The 23,062-nt window shown below is 32.3% G+C and overlaps 1 protein-coding gene across 1 annotated transcript in view; it reads right to left on the bottom strand.

Annotated features, from left to right (window-relative positions):
- Positions 1-3,932: 3,932 nt before the first annotated feature.
- The window catches only part of LOC126738234 (protein cereblon), a 30,846-nt gene continuing 11,716 nt past the window's right edge, over positions 3,933-23,062 (bottom strand). Inside the window, exons 2-10 of the mRNA XM_050443473.1 lie at positions 18,748-18,818; positions 14,840-15,042; positions 14,635-14,777; positions 11,869-12,016; positions 11,582-11,685; positions 11,384-11,523; positions 11,230-11,332; positions 11,013-11,103; positions 3,933-4,454 (exon numbers count right to left, since the gene is read on the bottom strand). Coding sequence (XP_050299430.1) covers positions 4,250-4,454; positions 11,013-11,103; positions 11,230-11,332; positions 11,384-11,523; positions 11,582-11,685; positions 11,869-12,016; positions 14,635-14,777; positions 14,840-15,042; positions 18,748-18,818 — 1,208 coding nt within the window. The 3' untranslated portion in view covers positions 3,933-4,249. The remainder of the gene's footprint in view (positions 4,455-11,012; positions 11,104-11,229; positions 11,333-11,383; positions 11,524-11,581; positions 11,686-11,868; positions 12,017-14,634; positions 14,778-14,839; positions 15,043-18,747; positions 18,819-23,062) is intronic.

Raw genomic sequence — 23,062 nt, 5'->3', positions numbered from 1 at the left:
AGAAACCTGCTTGGAATTTGAAGATATTTTCTATCTCGAAGGAGACACCTTAACATTTACCAACGAAGTTAAACATGTAATCGAAACCAATAACACCAGACCGATCTTTACCAAATCTTATAGGTACCCACAAATCCACAAAGAAGAAGTGAAAACACAGGTAGGAAAAATGTTAGACCAAGGCATCATAGACATTCTACATCACCCTGGTCTTTTCCTGTTTGGGTTGTACCTAAGAAATTGGATGCGTCAAGAAAACAAAAATGGCGTGTCGTCATGGATTACAGGAAATTAAACGAATTCACCGTAAATGACAAATACCCTCTACCGAACATATCTGACCTATTGGATCAATTAGGAAAATGCCAATATTTCTCCACTCTCGACCTTCCTTCTGGTTTCCATCAGATCGAGATAGATCCAAAAGATATTCCCAAAACAGCTTTCTCAGTAGACAATGGCCATTACGAATTCATTCGTATGCCATTCGGCTTAAAAAATGCCCCGTCCACATTCCAACGTGTCATGGACAACATCCTTTTGGGCATCCGAAATGAACGTTGTCTAGTCTACATGGACGACATTATTATCTATTCTCCCACCATTCACGAACATATTGAACGTCTTAAAGAAGTATTTAAACGTCTTCGACGAGCAAACCTAAAAATTCAACCGAACAAATGCGAATTCCTCCGGAAAGAAGTCGCATACCTAGGACACCTAGTCACTAAAGATGGTGTTAAACCTAACCCTTCTAAAGTCGACTGTATCCAAAACTTCCCGGAACCTAAAACACCAAAAGAGATAAAATCTTTCTTAGGTCTCGCCGGTTATTATCGTCGCTTCATACCCAACTTTGCCAAGATCTCGAAATCACTCACCAAGTTACTTCAAAAAGATACAAACTTTTTCTTCGATTCAGAATGCAAAATCTCCTTTAACGAATTAAAACAAGCATTAATTTCAGACTCCATCTTAATATATCCTAATTTCGAAGAACCTTTCTTACTTACTACCGATGCGAGCGCATTTGCAATAGGTGCTGTCCTTTCCCAACGTCCCATTGGCAAAGACCTTCCAATAGCATTTGCCTCGAGAACCCTCTGTAGCGCTGAAACCAAGTACTCAACCATCGAAAGAGAATTACTCGCAATCGTATGGGCTGTCAAACACTTCCGACCTTATCTCTTTGGCCGAAAATTCACTTTAATAACTGATCATCGACCTCTAACTTGGCTATTTTCTATCAAAGATCCAGGTAGCAGATTAGCTAGATGGCGTCTAAAACTTGAGGAATACACATACCATATCGAACACAAACCTGGAAAAATAAATGAAAATGCTGATGCCCTCTCCAGAATAAGAATTAATTATTTTGAAGAATGTGCCTCGATGCAATCCAAAATAAAGGTTTTTGCAGTAATGAAAATACATCTAAAGAAGAAAAGACAGAAGAAGAAGAAAACCCCTGTCTCCCTGCCACAGATGATTTCGAAGAAACCGAAGAGTATATGGTACAAGAATATAATAAATTTACAAGACGACATCTTTACTAGATTATTTCAAAATAGAAATATCAAATAACCAACTCTTAGATAAATTCCATAAAAATATAATATCCTTCTTTTGGCAAAATAAATTACAAAACTTACATCATGAAATAAATAATGAAGATATACTTGAAGAACACTTCGATTTCAGATCTTCTAGTATTAACATCGTCCATAGCAAATCAGTTAAGAATAGGAAATACTTCATAGTTCTACTACCTTATTACCTGGAAACAGTAGTCTATTTTATACATTATACAGGGATAGACACGAATTTGATGACTCTTTGAACTTACTGTATAGAAAACAATTTAGAACTACCCATTTTAGAATTATTTAGCTTTATATTTGCCGACAAAGAAATTAAAATAAGAATTTGCCAAGATTTAGTTCGAACCCCAGACAAAGATGAAATACCAGAAATTCTAGATCATTATCACCGCGGAAAAGCGGACCTCCACCGAGGAATCAACGAAACCATAAGACGAATCAAAGAAAAGTACACTTGGTCCCATCTTTCTAAAGATGTCGAGCAATTTCTGAAAAATTGCGAAACATACCAAAAAACCAAAATTTGCCGGAAAAACTTAAGTGGACCATTAGTTATAACAGAAACCCCGAAGACCCCTTTTGAAAGAATTAACATCGACGTTTTCGAGTACCCAACAAGAAACCACGGATTAACAATTCGAGATGAACTAACCAAGTTTACACAAGCCTACCCTCTTGAAAATAAAACGGCTAAGACCATAGTCAATACACTGTTAGTATTCTTAAACACTATGGTACACCTTTGAGAATACATTGCGATTACGGACCTGAATTTAACAACACGTTGTTAAAAGATCTTTGTCGCTTATTTGACATCAAATTAACATTCTCTAGTGTTAGTCATCCCCAATCACATGGATCTATTGAACGATCTCATGCACCGAAATTCTTTCCGAAATGATTCGTGCTAATTACGCCGATAACCTCGATGTACATCCTTTTCAAGTATGCAATAGCAATAGCAATAGAACGCATAGATGTATAGCAATAAAACGCATAGATTTACTCCATATGAACTCATTTTCGGACATACTTCAAGTCGGTCCCCTGAAAATTTATACAATCAAAAAGAACTAATATCTAAATGTGTTAGAGATCTTAATAATCGAATGGACTTTTACTATAAACAAGCACGCCAAAGAACTGAAACAAAAAAGGAAAAAACAAAGGCAACACACGATGAACATGTATCAAAACAAAACTATCATTTTATATTAAATATGAGAAATAGAAGGAAGTGTCATATGTATAATTTAATTTACAAAATAATTAAATCAGGTCAGCCGCCATATTTAAGAGACTTATTTTTTCACCATGATTATATACACAATGTAAGAAATCCAAACTTGATTAGAATTCCATTTCATCGAACATCAGGTTTTAAAAAATCATTTCAGTATGTAGGCATTCATATGTGGAACAAGTTACCGGATTACATTAAAAATAGTTCACCAAAGAAATTTATTGCATATGTTAAAGAAATTCTTCTTAATTCTCAACTAACATAGGCATTTTAACAAATTCACAACATATATATATGTTATCACTTTAAAATGATAACAAACAGATGTACAAACTTCTGATGCGCGTAACTCCGTCAATTTTTATTTTACAGAAAAGTGGTAAAGGACTTTTCGTCTCAGAATTTCACAGAGAATACTTAATATCATTACTCTCCGCAAACTCTGGGACCGCATATACCTGGTGACACAGGAAAAAGGAAGCAATAACTATTTTACTATTCAAGATAAACAAATGAAATTTGGTATATCGATAGAATTATTATAAGAGCGTCTTTTGACATATTCAGTTGTTTTCCGTCGTTACTGCCACTTCCAGTGTAACTGGAAGTGGCAGTATACCAATATATACCAATATTATATACTATATAATATTATATTATATATTATATAATATAATATTATAAAATATAATATAAATATAGAATATTTATTAAAATAATATATATTATATTATATATTATTTTAATATTATATTATATATTATATACCAATTGTCCCATTTAAAATAAAAAAGTTAGTGTCACTTCCTGTTGAACCGGAAGTAACAAAAAATAATAGAATATGTCAAAAGATGCTCTTATGACTATTCTATCGATATACCAAATTTCATTTGTTTATCTTGAAGAGTAAAAAAGTTATTAGGTGTTCCCTTTTTCCTGTGACACCCGGTATATTATAATTATTTTTCACTTTTTAACAATACATATTAATTACAAAACCGTTTTATCACTAACCAAAACTCAATATTTCATTCTGGAGTTAAGAGTTTTGTGATTTGAGTGTCACACCAAAGATTCCAACCATCATATTAAAAATACATATGTTTATTAATCAATTATTGTTAATGACAATTAGAATCTAAGTAGTGCATCTTTATAAGTAAATACTACATAAAGATTGTTACTTTCAATAGTTGTAACAACCAGCTTTAGACAAATATTGTTAGGAGGAAAAACTGCAGCTGTTAAAAATAATGTATGATATAAAGAAGATACATTCACTTCTTGAACACTTCAATAGGATTCAACTGTCCCATATGTCATTGGTTGCAATTATCACAGCTTAACGTAGAAGAACTCTACTATTGACAGTCAAGCGCATTCCCACGAATTGAATGTTTTATCATTACAGTTGCAGCCCGACGTAGTCGTTGGCAAAACTGATTCTACCATCCTTAAGATCCTCTTCGTCGGTCAGAGTTTTTGTGGAAATCACTTTTATGCCAGAGTTGGCTAAGCCGTAGAACTTTTTGGGGGTCAAGTCGGGGCTACTGAACTTCCAGCCAAGATGATTGTTGCAGTTGGCGCATTGCATTATTGTCCATGCATATCTAAAATTTTAGAACAGTTTATATAGGGGCTTATCGGGTATTTCCGATTAAACGATTATGAGAATATGATGTTAACTATCTGCTGTGAAGTATGATCTAAATTAAATAAAAAGTGAGAGAGGGTTATGGATTTTCTAAGATCAAATAACACTATCAGCGTATCACGTTTTGGTTTTTAGCAACTTTTTGTTAAATAATATATAATAATATGTAAGTTAAAAATAAATCGGTATATAGTAAAAACAGCTAGACATAAAACATCAAAAATACAAATCATTTGATTTATAATATCAAAATCAAAAGTGCTTTGTTCGTTTAAAAAATTTATTAAAAAAGCAATATTGGTAAAAATGTGCAATTTAAAATAATGATCCAATTATAAAGAATTAAGAAATATTAACATTGACGTTAGACATAACTTAGACATACTTATACGTATAACTTACATAATATTTTCATTATTGTTTCTGGTTTCGTCCGCAAATAGGGTGAATTCTACAGAGAGATTTAGCCTAGCAATGTCATTAATATACACCAAAAATATTTTAGAATATCGAAAAACTAGTTTTTCATTAGTTTTTCGATAACCTCTGATAAGGTAGAGGTAGAAGAGAGATTACGCTGTAATAAGTAAGATCTGCAGAGTTTTCATCCATAAATAGCAGAACTGCCGAAGGATACTTCAGACAAGTGGGAAATACGCCCCGCAGCCAAGACGCAATGACACACACTGAAAGACCATCCAGAGCTGTATCTAAAAGAATTTCAGAAGAAACATTATCTTCACCGCTGGATTTTTTATGGCTTAAACAACTTCCTTAATTCCAAGCCGCTTGTCGGATTCAAAGAAGGTAAAAATACTAATAATGTTAATATTTTGAAGATAAGACAGAGTCACTTTCAGCCGTTAAGTCCTTAGACTGAGAACGGTAAAATCTAAAAAGAGATGAGCAGTGACCCCTATGGGGCACACCAAAGGTTAACACTATACCCACACAAGTAAAACTGTGTGTAATCAATTAAAAATTTGCCACACAACGAGTGTGAGTGAAAGTGAAATATTTCTCGTGACCTCAGTTTGTAAGCTTTGCAAATTTTTTCTTGTTAAATATAGGCAAAAAAAACAACTTTAGACGAGCGATTTATATATTTTGGTAGACGTTTCGACCTCTATGAGATAATTTTCAGGACTTTATAAGATACACGAAAACACAAATAAAATCATACATTTTGGCATAATTATAAAGATTAAAATCTCGCACAGAGTAAAAGTAATAATAAATGCTCAATTATAAGTAAGCTTTTTTTAGTCTAATTTGACTAATTTGTACAATTATTATGATTTGTTGGCTCTCCTTAACAAACTTAATCTTCCTTATGAAGAGAATAGACCACAGAATCTTATTATAGGGGCAAAATATGTTATGTTATGAAAGAAACGCAATAATACAATAACTAATTTTGTTAAATGCAGTAAAAACGATGATTCTCAGAGACATTTGAGTTAAGTTGGTAACAAACATTTTGTTAAAAGAAAATCAATGTTACTGTAGCAATGGAAATAAACGAATACCTCGAAAAAGGTTTCACATTTTTACCAGATCAAAACACCTACCTAAAACTAAATAGATATCCTACCGGCTTAATATAGAACAAAATCTTAGACAAACTTATTCTGCCATCAGCTTTAAAAAAAGAAAAATGGGAATCTGTGAATGTAGTAATGGTATTTTTCCAACCAAAATATGATTGCTTACCAAAAATTCATAAAAACATGTTCTGTTGAGTTAAAAAAAATTCGTTCACTTCGCTCAAAGAGATCCCAATATGATTTGAAAAGGCGAAAAAACACAAACTCTCGGTCTCAAAAGTCATATATTAAATTAATTTTTAAAATGCTTACATCGCTCAAAGAGTTGAGCATCAGACCTTAATGGCGGAAGACTAATAACACAAACCTGTTACCAACCAGCTATATGATAACACTCTGTTATTATCATATCAACAACTTACCAGTGAACAAAGTTTTTAGCCTAAACTGGCTTGATGGTGTGTTTGAGAGAGAAGATCAAGAGATTTTCAATTATCACCAAATTATGTCTTATTATTGTCATTGTTATTAGTATTAATTACAATATTGTATTGATTGTAATTGTAAGAAGAAACTGAAATTTAATAAAAGATCGATGTTCGTAACCATTGCAACAATTTATAGAACTCTTAAATGTTGCAAAGCGGGTCAGTCACATAAGAAGACCCTATCCAGAGGATTGCAAACATTGTCAGCGTGCAGAGGAGAAAGATGCTCAGAACCATCATCGTCGATGAAATGACCAAATAGGAAATCAAGAGAAAGATCCCGATATCTAGATAGTCGTAATCTGGATAAAGGAAGGGAAGAAGGCAACTTGGGAAGAAGTTGCCAAGTATTCTTCCAATGTCAAGTCATATTGGGAGATGGACTCTTGCGGCGAAAAATATCTGACACGACGGCAAAGGGGAAAGGACGTAACGTTATGCCTAAATGTCCAATGCGTTTAAATTCGCCAATTTCGTTCCTAGAGGAAATCCATGCCGGTATACCAGGAGGACATCTTAGAATAACAAAGTCCTTGGGAAGTGAGGAAAAGATTTTACTGGGACAAGAGCAAGGCAGACGTAAGAGACTGCTGCAGAAAATGCGTTGTATGTGCGGCTTATAAAGTAATGGGTCGGAGTGAAAGCAGATGACCTTGATGAGTCAGTACAATGTGGGTCAAGTCCCTTTGACACAAAGTCTCTTTGAAACGATTGACATTGACGTTGTCAGCCCATTTTCCGAATCAGAAGAAGGGAATAGGTACATCGTGGTCGTGATGGACTATTTTAGCAAATGGGATGAGGCGTACCAAACCAGGAAGACTTTAGGGTCGGCGACGCTTTAATAAACGAAATCTGACGGGATCTATTTATCAACGGGAAATTGCCCAATTAACAGACAAGGTGATCAATAATTACTAATACTTAAATTTTTGAAACCTACTCTTAAACTGACTACTTATTATGGAGTGAATTCATGAACTCATGGTCTATCATTCCATCATTATAATGGCCGATAGAGTCGGTATGGCGTGACCTGTGAAGCGCAGCAATACTGTTTATTGTTCCAGCTGAGTTGCAGAGAGCTGCTCTGGCACATTATGTGGCTAAGGATTTACAAAGGTCTGGAGGAATATTATATCTTAAAGTTTTCCGCAGAAAAATTAAAGAGCTGCGTCGGTTTAGCACTCAAAATAACCTGCGAAGAGACGGTAGAAAGATTTTCTAACTGGTTTGTATTGGTCATCGGATGCCAACCTATATGTTTGGGGCGCTTTGTATAATCTAAAGGCGAAGTTGCTTGCCGAGGATATAACAAGCCTAGCAATTCCTCAACTCGCATGTGGAATCGATAACTTGGACTGGAGAATGATTCGCAGTATATTAGAGGTGGTCTTCACGTTTAAAGATGTCCAAATTCTGGTCTGCTGTTATACTCCTCAACGTCGTTCTCTGGGGAAAATCGAGGATTGTTATTTCTACGAGGGATCCTGTTGCAAGAGGAAAACCTATGCCGATATCGACATCCACCATCTTTGGGATCCTTCCGGAATCAAATGAGTTTAGGGAGGGGACAGTGTAGCGATAGTCAGCCTGTTTTTCGTCATTCCGGAGTCAGCACAGTGACACAAACAGACAAACCGCAGTTACACATGAAATGTTAGCGAATCTTCCGGAACCATGGCTTAGCGAGTATGTAAGCAGCCCGTATGTAAGCAGCCCTCGCCGCTAGCAGCCTAGGAGGCAAGTTCAAATCGGAATATTGGCGCGACTTTTAAATCGACATAAATAGTAGTAAATAAATACAGTGTAAATAAATATTTATAGTAGTCTTAAGGGATTTTGTGCATCAACTGTTTTAATTCCACAGCTTAACGAACGATAAAAGCGCTACAATATTTATCCTAAGAATTTATAACATAGTAAAACTTATCAATGTTTTTTTTCCTCTATAAAGAATTGATGAGATTAGCTGCTTAAAGACGATGGTCTCACAGCTATTAAGCCATCTCCCAAGGTAGATGGTTAGAAATTAAAAAACTTAACCACGAAAATACTATAAAGCTTTGTATTTATAACGGCTTTACAATTATAATTTTTAACGAAGACGAGCTAGAATATATGTTAGTGTAGCAGCACTCTTTTTATTTGGATAGAATATTTCTACTATTATTTGTAGCAGCTTACATAACAAAAAATAGCTTAAGGTTGTACTGATAGATCTTGATTTTAACTTTAACCGTTATTTAGAACTTTTTATTTTTAAGACTACCGATTTAAAAGTTAATTATATCAAATTATTGGAAAAAAGAAACCGCATTTTAAAAGTGGTTGTTCCCAATAATGTCCTATTTAAAAAAATTAAGTAAATGCCAAAATTAGTGGTTTAGACATTTTAAATAGTCGTGTGAAAGATTTAAGTCATAAAACGTAACGAAAACTATTTTTTCGTGATTACTTGATTAAAAATTAAAATTTTCAACGCATTCATGGCACCCTATTTTAAAATTTAAAAAAGTGATTTTTTCTATGACTATAAAACAAAAAGTGGAAAATACAATATTACTGTTTTTAGAATAATATTTTTTATTGAAATACGTAAAAATATACCAAGTGTCCCATTTAAAATAAGAAGGTTAGTGTCACTTCCTGTTAAACCGGAAGTGATGTAAAATTATAGAATATGTCAAAAGATGCTCTTATGACTATTCCATCGCTACACCAAATTTCAATTGTTTATCTTGAAAAGTAAAAAAGTTATTAAGTGTTCCCTTTTGTCTGTGTCACCCGGTATATCACCCATATTATCAATTGCTGCCTTGTAGTTGGCTACTTCCCAGATGTATGGAAAATGTCAATTGGAGAGCCTTTACGGAAAGTAGATAATCAGCATACCTCTGGTCCTAGCAAACATTTTTAAAAAGATTTTCTACTCACAAATGTATAGCTTACTTCATTTCAAATGACATTATTCCTATTGCACGGTGCGATTTTAGAAAAAAATTTGGTACATCTGTTGCTCTTGTAAATATAATCGATGATATTATTCGTAGCCTGAACAAACTTATACTTAACAAATGTATACCATACAAGTTCTTCTTAATTGAATGATCAAAGTAATTTGATCATTCCTTACTTATCGTGATAGTAAGTTATTACGGTTTTAATAACACAGCTCTTAATATAATGTAATCATATATGTGTAACAGAACTCAAAAAGTATTTATGAATAACAAACATTTAAATTTATTTCAAATTTTATCTAACCAAAGGTTCGATTTTGGGACCATTACTTTTTCTCATTTATATGTCCGATATCTAAGATAATTGAGGTAGTGTAAAGCTTTTGCTGATAACACTCATTTAGGTTTATATGTTTGTAAAAACTTAAGTTCTTATGACTCTTAATTCATTATTTAAGAGCTACAAAGTCTTTTTATGTTTTTTAGAAATAAAAATCAAGTAGAAGTTTGGAAAAATAATTTGGACGTTTTCATTGATGAATCTAAAATTAATCTCGTAGATCAAACAAAAAAATTGGGTTTAATTTAAGATAATAATTTACGTATTAAAGAACATCCAAAAACTTTATTTCAAAAGGAATATTGTTGATTAAAAACGTTATCTATTGCTAAATCATTTACAAAAAGGAAGCTGCTACTTACTTCTTGCACTTTCAATCAAGAGAGTAAATCTCGTATACAGAGGGTTCAGACCTCTTGTGTTCGGTTAATATGTGTTGTTAAAAAATATGAACACATTACACCGTGGTATAAAGAACTAAATTGGTTCAAAATGGATGATCGGAGGAATTTACAAGTTTGCAAATTTGTAATAAAGATTATTAGCATGCATCAAGGACATGTTCACTTAAGAAACGCCGTTTTTCCATAAACATTTTTAATTTAATTTTTTACTTTGTTTCTTTTAATTAGGTATGAGAGATACAATAGTATTTTTTAATTGTCATAACCTTTTGGTTTTTTTAATTTAAAAAAACTTTAGATTTGTGTTAAATGCTAGTTTCTTGTTTTTTTGTGTTTATCCGTTAATAATCAAATTCTTGAATATAATTCATTTTGTACAAAATATATAATTGAAAATTAGGCTGAAAAGAGCTTACTTTTAATTAAAAATTAGTTATTAATTTTACTGTGTGTGAAAATTTAACCTTTGCAACTAGGTCAAAATGTATGAATTTATTTGTGTTTTCGTGATTTTTTACCGACCAAATAACATAAATTTAAATTAAGCCTGAAGTAGTTTTTTCATCGCTATCCAACAAGAAAAATTAATCAAAAACGACTGAAGATACAAAAAACGGTTTTTTAGCTGTTTTTCTTCGTCTGGATGTTCAAGAAGATATTACACATCAAATAATTTCTTTTTAGATTCCAACTTTTTTATAGAAATAATGTGTAGACATATCTTTAAAAAAAATAACATTGCTGTTTAGTGATAATATATTATGTAACTTACCCGGGAAACCAAGAAAATTGTCTGGATGGCCCAAGAAGAAGTTGAAAATTTTTTGCTTCCAAAACAGTTACAGTTTCGTAAACGTGGCCACCTAAAACAGTGTCAAATCCATATTTGATTTGATCTTTATCAAACCGATAGTAGGAATGTTTATGAAACTGTAGGTATATGAAAAACCAAACACAAATGTCAATCCGTAGAATTACCTAACACCTACCTGGGTTAACATAATTACTTTGTATACCATCTTTGGACATTGCGAAAACTTTTGTAGGATCTGTTATTTCCACCTCGCAATTTTTGCAGCAAATTAATCTTCCCTGTAACAAAAACTTACCATATAAAGACAAAAACTACTAAAAAAGACTTACAAGTCTTAAATATATAACTTCCAACTTCAACCTCTCCAAAGTACTTCTCAATCCCATTATTTGTAGTCTTTCTCTGTGATTTAAATGGTAATTCTGAACAAACCAGTACGACAGTTTCTCTGGGTCTGATGGCACTAGTTCTAATAATAAATAGAATTTTATTATGTTACATTTTATATATTTGTTATTATTTAGTACCTCTCCCAAACGAACTGAGTGCTTGTAACAGAATTTTTGTGTAGTAAGAAACCTCATTCATTTCAAACACCCAGGTTGGCCAAATAAATTGTGCTGCATGATATCTAAAAAAATATAATATATCATAATTGTAGTACCGCCCTAATGGTTTATTTGTCCTTTAATCAGTAAGAAAATTGATCTCTGCTCAGTAAACATTTTAAGATGCCAAAATATTGGCCTTAAAGGAATTGCAATTTTTAATTTTCTGGTGACTTAAAGAACCGATTCAATAATAAAATATTTACCTTCTAAATTTTCTACACTCATTCAGCTCGTCAAAATTATTTAATTTCCACTTTCTCTTATTTTTAAGAGAAAATAATTGTGTATCTTCCAAAGGACCAATTATAGGAGGCTCAGCCAGTATCTTCACAGTTATCAATTTTATTCGACCTAAAACCCGAGAAAAATAAGCTTGTAGTAACCATGTTGAGAAATAAGTTCCTTGGGCTCAGTTGTATAGTATGTATAGTACAGGATGTCACATTTTGGGTATTTTTGCGGGATATCTCCGTTATTTTTAGAGATAAAGAGTTGCGGTTTTCGCGACACTGTGCTACTTTTTCGTAAAACTAAAGATGTTGTTAACAAAATTTTCATAGCCCATTTATTTTTTAAGATACAGGGCATTTTTTAAATTTTTGCATTTTGGGACTCCCGTCGTATATCCGTTATTTTTAAAGTTTTTGTAAAAGTAAAAACTCATTCTTATAGATTTTTTTCCGTAGAATCTAGTGGTATATTGTTTTTGAGTTATAACCCAAACTTATGTTGTTTTAAATGAAACTCCCTATATATTTATAGTTCATAAAATTGGCCTTTTTTACCTTTTCAAAAATAAATAAGAGTATGGACTTTTTTTCAAAAATACGCAATACAATTTTCTAAATGAAATGCATAATTTAATAGTAGGCCATGAATAACAATAATAGACAAATATAAAGTTACAAATTAATAGCGACGAATGGGGAATTGCATCATTCTTATTTTTTTGTTAAAAGAACATAAAAATCAAATATATAAATTTATTAAACACTATAAGAAAACAACCATATAACAAAACAACAATGTAACCAAACAACATTTTTACAAAAGATTTTACTCTGATACAAAATTGGCACATCTTTGTAATCCTTTAAATAGCATTCAAAATAATAATTTGTCTCCTTCTCAGATTTTGAAATGCTAAATGAATTGCGTCTTGAAGTTCTATTAGATTGTTGCATTGTTTTTTATACACTTGATCTTGTATAAAAAAATCTAAGATCGGAGGACCGTCAAGGCCATCGAACAGGTCCGTTGGTATCTATCCATCTTTGAGCAAGTTATTTTCAAGAAATGCCCAGAGTTATAACTTGGGGCACCATCTTGTTATAGATAGACAGTGTTATATTGGGCTAGAGGGATATTTTCCAGAAGTTCTGGAATAACTTCCTCAAGTATGTCTAGGTACCTACACGCTATAAGACTCTCTTCAAAAATTCGATATACTATTTGTTTTTCCAAAATAAAACAAGACACTCCAAAGCGTCCTTGTTGTGACCTTTCAAATATTAAATGTCTATTTTCTGCATGCCAGTTTCGAGTATTATATCGGTTAACAATGCCTGCACTTGAAAAAAAGCATTCATCAGACCAGATAACGAGTCTGCCAAATAAGTTGTTGGCATCAATTTGCTGCAAATACCAATGGCAAAATAGCGTCCGGCGCTCGGCATCGCCAGAATGTAAATGCTGAACTATGTTAAATTTGTATGGATAATACCTATATTTTTTTAAGATCCGTTGTGCGTCAGTTTTTGGCACTCCAATTTCTTTTTCAATTTTTCTGCCTGAGCTCGACGGTGTCGCTTCTATATAACCTAAAACATCTATTTCTTTTTCTTTGCTATTTTCTTTATTGTATGCTTTAGGACGCGGCTGAACAAAAGATCCGTGCTCAAGTAATTTGTCCTTTAGGAGTTATAAAACAAGTTAAAAAAAGTTAGAGGTAGGTAGTTATAAAACGCCTGAAATATATTACCTGAAATATTAGTTAATTATAACTTACTATGAAAATATAGTTCCGAAGCTTCTTCAGCATTTTCATTGCTTTGTAGAATACATAGAAGCACATCATATTTTTCATAATTTTCAGATGCTGCAATTTTTTTGTCAAAATTCACAAATAACGAAAATAAATAGGTTTTGGAGCATAAACTCATTCAAAAACAGAGAAATGTCAATCAAAACCCGGAGATAGTTGACATTAGTTTATTTATTTATTTATTAACGGTATCCACCCATTTTACAAAAATAAAATAAAACAAAAGATACTAATATTAATAAAACTTAAGCTAGATAATAGTAAGACATAAATCAATGTTACAAATTCATTTAAAGAAACATGTTAATTTAACAATTCATTTGCGTATTTTTGAAAATAAGTCCATACTGTTATATATTTTTAAAAAGGTAAAAAAGGCCAATATTATGAACTATAAATATACAGCATGTTCCATTTAAAGAAACATAAGTTTGGGTTATAACTCTGAAACTATTATTAAAAAAAAATAAATTTACACCAATAGATTCTACGGAAAAAAATCTATAAGAATGAATTTTTATTTTTAAGATAGCGGAGATACGATGGGGATTCCAAGATGCAAAATTTTCAAAAATGCCCTGTATCTTAAAAACTAAAAGAGCTATGAAAATTTTGTTGACAGCATCTTTAGTTTTATGGAAAAGTAGCGCAGTGTCGCGAAAACCACAACTTTCTATATCTAAAAATAACGGAGATATCCCGCAAAAGTACCCAAAATGGGACATCCTGTAAACTATCTAAGACATAATAAAATTTAAGACTGTGGGAAAAAAGAGGGAACCATATCTACTATCACAGTAGTATTATCATTTACTATATACTATAAATTCATTTAAAAAGACAAAATTTAGAAGCACTATTTTATTTTAATTTCTAGTTCAAAAAGAAAATTTGCTATATCTTTCAAAAATTAAATGAGTTTTACCTGCAACATTATCAATTCTCGATCCTGTAACCCTCTTGCACCTTTGTCTTCCCTTTGCTTTTATATGCAACATATTGTTTCTCTCATTTGTTTCAAATATTTCCATTGTGACTCCATATTCATAAAAACCATTATATACTGAACTAAAAAATAACCAATAAAAATTAATATGATATCCTCCCAAAAAATAAAACTGTTTACTTACTTGGCACATAATAAAACGAAAACTTTATTGTTTTCATTCATAAAATTTTTTAAAACTCTGCTTTCAAACGTGTTGTTCATGACCAGTGGCAAGGTAAAACCAGGAAACACCAAAGTATTTGTGTAAATAGAGAAAATGTTATGTAATACATCTCCTTCTTCAAACAATGTGTATCCACTAAGTGGATTTAGTTTGCCCAGGTACTGAAAAAAAATATAATGAAGTAGAAAAATTAGCAAATTACACAAAAGCGCTAGTTTAAAGGACTATCATTTGTCATTTAATTGAATGACTTTAAATTTTGAGATTGAGGGTTAACTAGGGATTTCACATCTCTATTAATTATTTATGTTCTGATTATGTTCCTGAATTTTTTCTAAGAATGGTATGCTACGTTAGGGTGCCATTGGGTGCCATAGGGTGAATTGTATGAATGCCAAGAAGCAAGCGTAGAAATCTTTATGTGTATTAAAAAAGAGAAAAATACATTCTATTGGTAAAATATATTTGTATAGTTTCCTAAATATTATTCTGCTTATTAAAATATGCTTTATTTTTTATTTATTTAATGAACATTACCAACCCCATTACCAATATTATTACAGTTTAACCTACCCAAAAATAAACCTTAAATACCAAATATCACATATTAAAAGAAAACCCAAAACTGTAGGGGACTGAACTATTAGAATATTTATGTGTGAATTGATATAGATCATTAAAATAAATCTTATAATTTTATCAATACTGACAGGAAACTGGAGAACAAATTGACCATATGACTGAAAAATCCAGAAAGACTAAGCTGGCTCTGCAAAATACGATGGTCAATTCCTTCAAAAAGTCAGTATATATCACATCCATTCGGCCACGGTGGCCGAGAGAAAACCAGGCCCGCGTCTAAAAATTTACGGGCCTCTATACAAACATCCATAATTTATTTAAGTGAATAAAACTAATCATGAAATGTGTTAATTATGTATACAGGGTGTCCCATAATTTAGTTGACACAGAACAACGGCATATTTTTCGCTCAAAAATATTACGATTTGATCAAATTCTTCTAGTCCGAAAAACGATACTAACCTAGATTCAGGGTGTTGAAATTTGAATTTTATTTTAATTTTTTTAAGTCCTTCAAAAAGTCGCATATCAGCACAAAATTTGGTAGTAAGGGGTTTTTGGGGGGACGAGAGGTAATTTTTGTGTACATCTAGAGGGCACTGTCAGCGACACTCCAAGTTGACAAACACGTGTAAAACTTTTATGTGCCTCAGTGTATGTGAGATTTCTATAAAAATCTCAGCTTTTCAATTAATATTACTCTAAGAACCATTTTCGAGATAATTGAATTTTTAATTCTGAATGCGGCCTAAATTAAAAATTTGTCATTTACGATTTGCATTTTTTTCTAAGGAAATTCAGTTTTTCATTTATCGAGAGGTAAATTATTCGAAAATACATACAGAGCTAAGCAGTACTAATCAAAACTAACCCATGTAAAAAAAATAAGAAAGCGTCACATCTTGCATTATTGAAACCGTAACTTTTGGATACACGTAATTTTTAAATATTTTTATAGCAGGCTTTGACAGAAATAAATTAATGTAGGGGCCGCGTTATGGTTATATCAAATATTATTTATGTCAAAAAGTTTGATGCATGATTAGAACCATTGGAACCCTTAAAAAAAATTCTAAGCAAAAATTCTTTTGAAAGTCGATAATGCCACGATACGTTTTTTCTAACCTAGAAATGCAAGACTTGATATGCGTATGTGCCCAAGAAAATTTTAACGCACGAAGAGCACGCCGATATGTGTATGTTTTTAAATAGAAGGCATTCTAATTTCAAAACTTTCAAAAACAAAATAAAGATTTGGTGTGCTATTATTGCTAATTATTGGTAATTACTTTCTGGGATCAACAGAGCTATCACCGAACTCTATTTAGATCTTTTATGAAATAAGCTGATCGAGCTTTTGGAACATCTCCCCTTGCAATTATGGAGACATATGAATTTCATGCAGGGTAGCGCCTCTGCTCACTTTTCCAGACCTGTCAGGGAATATCACGATCAAGTTTATCCTAACCGCTGGATCGGTCAAAAGAAACAAATGGCTTAGCCATCTCGAAGCTCTAATTTTAACCCCCTCGACTTTACCATATGGTGATACATGAAAGTAGTTATTTATCAAGACACAATCAATACTCGGAAGGAGATATGGGAGAAAAAGCAGAATCCAGCAGAATTATTTCGAGACAACATATCGTTTAATATCAGGCAATCTTTCAATAAACGGGTAGCTAAGTGTATAGAAGTTAGCGGAGACCACCTTCAGCATTCATTGTAAGATAAAAAAAAAAATCTATTGCTAATGATATTACCGTTTTGTTCTTGTCCATATTCTTTTATGGTATTTTTTATTACAATAAATAATATATAAATAATAATACATATTTAACAATTAAATAAGGTATCAGCTCTTTACCAAATACATGACTATAACTTATTTCCATACTATTCATTAATTGAACAAAACAAAACAAAAAATTGAAGCATTCAAAATGTTTATCTCAGAAACGGTTGCTCTCGACGCAACAAAGGTATTCCTTTCTTGAGTAAGATTGAATGAAATTTAACTGAAATTTTTTCAATGAAAATTAAATGAAATTTGAAATTGAAATTTGTTTCTGGAAATCAAAAACCCTCTATTGCCAAATTTTATGCTAATGTTTCTTTCTGTATGAAGTATTAAGAAATAATGAAAATAAAATTAAAACTTTAACATCCTGTGTCTGGGTTATTATCAATTTTCGCACTAGACAAATTTGGTCAAGTCGTAATATTTTCAACCAAAGAATATGCTGTTACTCTATGTCAACTAAGTTATGGGACACCCTGCATTTAATAATGTTCAATATTAAATATAACGTTTCAAAAATTCTTATAAATAACTATTAATCCGCAAATAATGAACTCCATCATTAATGAATCGAAGTGAATACCTTTTTAAGTGCATAAACCAGGAAATCGTGGGAGTGAGAGCTAAAAATAAAAGAATGCACTGTAAATTAACATTTTCGAGTGTATTTACACTTTTTTTGAGTATATTTACACTTTTACAAAATTCTAAATATGTCATTTGAAAAAAAAGAAAAAATCACCACCTCAGAATTCCGAGCCCCTCTAAAAACCTCGGGCCCGGGAGAATTCCCGATATTCTCCCCACAACTCACGGTGGGCCTGCGGCCACCCCTCTCCAGGACATCCAGCAGATCCTGCTTAAATATCAGCAAGTTTGTCACTGTAGATCTGCCTGAGCAGCTGATAAACAATGAGTACCCTACAATAGGAATAGATTTGATCATAAATTGGGTTATCTAAGAGCTTCGGAATGGTCGACTGCATACATCTATCTCTATAATTTTGTTGTTATCACATGATTTAAATACTTATTACATACCACAAAAATGGGTTTCCAAAGTTCCAGGAACACTGCAGTTTAGGGACTTTTGAAACAAGATAAGGAGAAGAAAAGAAACAGTACAAATATATTTTAACAAAAAATAGTTTCGCAGTCCAATAGATTCTAGAGTTAAGCTAAGTCTAGGTTTAAACTTATAAATAGCTTATCGAAAATCAGAGCTATTGATAGTTTACTATTACACTTCTATTAAATGATAGTAACTTCTTATTTTTACTGTACATTCTTGAAAAGAGTTGGTTGAAACCATCTGCTATTTGTTTACCCCAATGAACAGATTATAACTCAATTAGGAACTTTAATTAATATTCTCTTAGTGTATAGGAGGTACCAAAAAATGTTCACCTATGCAGAAGTTGAATCTTATATCTGACTTTTCTCAGTATATATTGTAGTTTTTAGGATTTAAGTATTAACTTACCCCATGGGTTGTAGGAATATCTCTGTCATATTCACCAGTAGAAACATTTACCAAGATTAAATCTTCATCTTCTGAAATTAAAAAAAAAACTTTTATGGGGTAAGTTATATTTATTATGGTAAATTAATATATATTATTATTTAAACATTACAACATTATGCGTTTATGTGCAAATTAGATAAAACATCTACATTCAATAAAAATTACTACTCATAATTTATATCACTAAAATCCGTCAGAAAAATACTAGTGTACAGTGTAAGGTTACAATAGCCCTTACTTAAAAAAAACCCATGCTAGATCATCTAAATATGGTACCTATTCTTTTCTTTTTGCTATTTGTCATAACTGATTTTAACATAAATATTCGAACAATGTCAATCTTTTTTATGAAAGACATCTCCAGATATATCTACTTTAACTTTTACATTGAAATAACACAACATTCTTTAACAAAGACGAAATCGATAAAATCAGTTTGGTTTCTGTAGGGAGACATTAACATTAAATAATCTGGTAAATTACAAGATCAAGTTGTTGGAAGCATTAGAGAGGACATTTCCTTGATAGATTAAATTTTCAGATGCTTCAAGAAAAGTTGGCGAGTCTTGTCTTACATTCTTCAATGCTCGAGTGGTTTCGTAGTTTTCTTAGTGGAAGGGTACGGGTGTATTGGGTATAAAAGTTAATAAGTAATTACATTTCGGAACAGTTTATTGTTACTTCGGGTGTCCCACAAGAATATCACTGTGCCTCCCACTTATTTAATTTCTTTTTTAATGATTTAATGAACCCAACAAATCATTCTTCTTTTTGTATATTTGTTTAAATTTTATAGGAACATTGAATGTTGAAGATGACGCCTGGGAGCGCCAGAGTGATCTGAAAGCTATATTAAAGTGTTGCATAAGAAATTTATAACTCGGTATACAATTAATAAAGAGGTCTTGTGTAATACTTTAGTAACTACTTGATTACTTTTGTAACGCCATAACTTTCATAAGTTTATGTTGATTAAGCAGTTAGCAACCCATCACAGCAAACTGTTTACCTTCAATTTTCTCGAAAACCGTCGCTCTGACCGATGTGTGAATAAGAGTACCTTTTTAGGAAGAAGTATGTAGTTTTCAAAAAATGAACCCACGTTGCAAAAAAATTACCTCAAGAAGTTATTCACGAAACTACCCCCATCCCTGCAAAAACTACCTTTTCAGATTTTCCAATTTTTACAATTTTTCAGTATCACCATTTGATTTAAAGTCAATATTTATGGCAGGTGATTTTTTTTAAGCCTATAACATATTTAAAAAAAAAAACGTCTTTTTAAATTCACCTTTTCAGTGAACAATATATGCATTTTCCTGCCTTTTACTATTTTTAAGAGTACTATCACATTTTACACCATTTCAATGATACCCTGTATACTCTACAATAATTCAGAATATAAAAAACCAAATAGCGATCCAATTGAAAATTGAAGGGTTCTCAATTTCTCCAAAACCACACTGCGTTCAGTAACTTCACTATTTTAATGAAGTTACTGAACGCAGTGTCGGTGATCATTACCAGCTTAAAAAATAAACAGCAGGGACATGTATGTTTTTGTCAAAATACAAGTCTATAAAGAGTCAAATCTTGCTTCCATTGACAAAGCTGGTGAACCTGTGCTTTTGGACAGGGAGAGGGATACCTTTCCAACTATCTCAAAAGAGCAGTGTAAGACCATTTTTCAAGAAGGGAATGAAGATATGTCGAAAGTGATGGAGAAGTGCACGGGCAGCCAGATTTCCTTGTACTTTGAGACCAACAACTTTTTTTCCGACTGCCAATAGGAGGGAAAGAGGCTATTGTCCAGACCACAGAAAACAAAGGAGATGTGCACTCTTGCACATTTAAAAGATCGAATCGCAACCACTTGCGCGCTAGCGTCGCCTTCTCCTAGATATTTCTTCATAACAGATGGCAGCACCAATTTTGGATACCGAATTATGTGAATCACAGACTTGTTTGTTTACAGAAATAATAATAGTCGGTTGTTCCGTATTTGTGATTTTATATACGTTTTGTTTACACTATTTACTGTACTGTACAACATTGATAATGTTGTTTTGTGTATATACAGTAGTCTCGGTAACGTGAACTAATTAGGGATGACCGTGTTCATGTTTTCGAGGAGTTCATGTTACTGGATAAAGTTAATCGCATGATAAACTAACACGTATATGTACTTTGAATATATACTTTATTGGAAAATCAAACAAAAACATGTTATACAGTTAGTAATACATAGTTGAAAATGTATATGTATATGTTTATACATGGTATAAAGAAAAAAATATTTATTATATAGGCAAGTATATGTATGTAAGTAAGTACAATGAACGTTATTTATATTTAATCCGTTGTTTTTAGAAAAAAGTTATCTAACTTTGTTTGACGGATACGTTGTTTGTTTGAAAGAATAGTTGCACATTCACGTAATTTGTGTAAAGACTGAATATCCTCGAAGTCGGCATTGTTTTGCTCCGCCCATTCTAGACCTCTGTTAAATATATGAACTGCCTCAACGTGAGTGACTTTATCTGGTTCGGTTTCTGAATCATTAGACACTGCAGTACAATTCTCATCATGTTCAACGAAGTCATCTTTATTCCATTCTTCGATATCTCCACGTTCGAAGTCTTGCCCTGGATCAATTTCTTCTAATAAATTGAGGTTAGTCTCTACAATGCTATTCAGGCTTAGCAATTCTTGACGAAGAGTTGCCAAGGGTATTGTGTCTTCATGATCATCATTGGCTTTCAAAAATATTTTTCCAACACTTTTTAATGGTTGCTGGTTCTAATTTATTCCATGCTCGTGATAAGTTTAAAATAGCATTTCTGAGGTTGTATTGTTTGATAATGACATTCATGTCTGTTAGGTAATGAGTGGACCGAACTGTATTATATGAATATTAATTTAAAAACCCAAGATTTTAGAAGTGAAGCGTACTATAGCGCACCGCCAAAGAAAATCCGAGAAAGCGGCCGGTTTGAAGATTTTTGAAAAACTTCCTTTGGGGAGAGAAGAGATTTTTTATTTTTATGTTTTAAGGTTTTGAGCAGTAGAGTTTTCTGGGTCAAAGAAAAAAGTGCGTGGTTTTCAACGGGTTAACATCCCTGCGAACTATGATGATACAAATTCACCTTTACATACGCGTAATTTACATATTAACGGCCGGTTCTTTTCGAATGCTTCTGGCAATCTATAATTTGTCTTTGTTTGAACCAGAATTAAATTTATTACAGTTCATTTAAAATGTGTTTGTAGTAGTGTTTTATTTAGGCATTTTTAATAAATGTATGAAATGACAAACTGTGTTATTTGCCCGAGGTTTATTATAACGCAAAAACGCTGCTGCAGATTGGTCCTTCAAAGGAAAAAACACAATTTGGAACAATGTCCTTAGATTTATTAGCTACAACCATTGCCAAAAACATGGAGCGATAATGCAGTTTAGTCAACCTCATAACGTTTTGGTCCATAGGTTGAATTAAGGGTGTCACATTGGGAGGCATATACATAACTTGAATTAGTCCATCATCAGATAAAAGTGCCTCTACTGGGGGATGACTGGGGGCAATATCCAATAAAAGAAGTGCTTTCTCTGGAAGACCTTGTTTCTTAAGAAACTTTCTCACCTAAAATTAAAACAAACATTTAATTTTGAAATTTATAGCTATGGCAGGAAATTTACCTCAGGAACAAAAATTTCTTTGAACCATTCCTTAAAAATTCCGGCTGTCATCCATGCAGATTGTGAGTTTTTGTAGTGTACAGGAATGTAAGAGTTCTTAAAACTTCGTGGTTTTTTAGCTTTCCCTATTACCAAATGAGTCAATTTATGTAGTCCAGTCGCATTTGTACATGCTAGAAACGTTATTCTTTCTTTGGCTGTTTTTCTTCCAGGGGCAGTTTTTTCTTCACTGGATACGTAAGTCTTTCCGGGTAAAAGCTTCCCGTACAAGCCGGTTTCATCGGCGTTGTACACTTGGTTATAGTCTAAGTTTAGGTCCTTGATTTTTTCTTCAAGTTTACGTAAGAATGGTAAAACCAGCTCGGGCTGAGAAGATAGTTTTTCACCAGTTAGTGTTAGGAAGCGTATGTCAAATCTTTTCTTGAACTTTTGCAACCACCCCGAGCTCGCAGAAAAAGTGGAATTTTTCTCGTACAGTTTTTCGTGAAAATATTTGTCTTTCTCTTTTAAAATTAAACCACTTATTGGTGCATTCCTCTCTCGTTGTCGCAAAAACCACTATACAAAGCTTTTTCC

This window comes from Anthonomus grandis, chromosome 7 (assembly GCF_022605725.1).
Source record: "Anthonomus grandis grandis chromosome 7, icAntGran1.3, whole genome shotgun sequence".
NCBI classification, from domain to species: Eukaryota; Metazoa; Arthropoda; class Insecta; order Coleoptera; family Curculionidae; genus Anthonomus; species Anthonomus grandis.
Note: the sequence above shows the minus strand (reverse complement) of the source record. Positions and strands in the feature narration are given on the sequence as shown.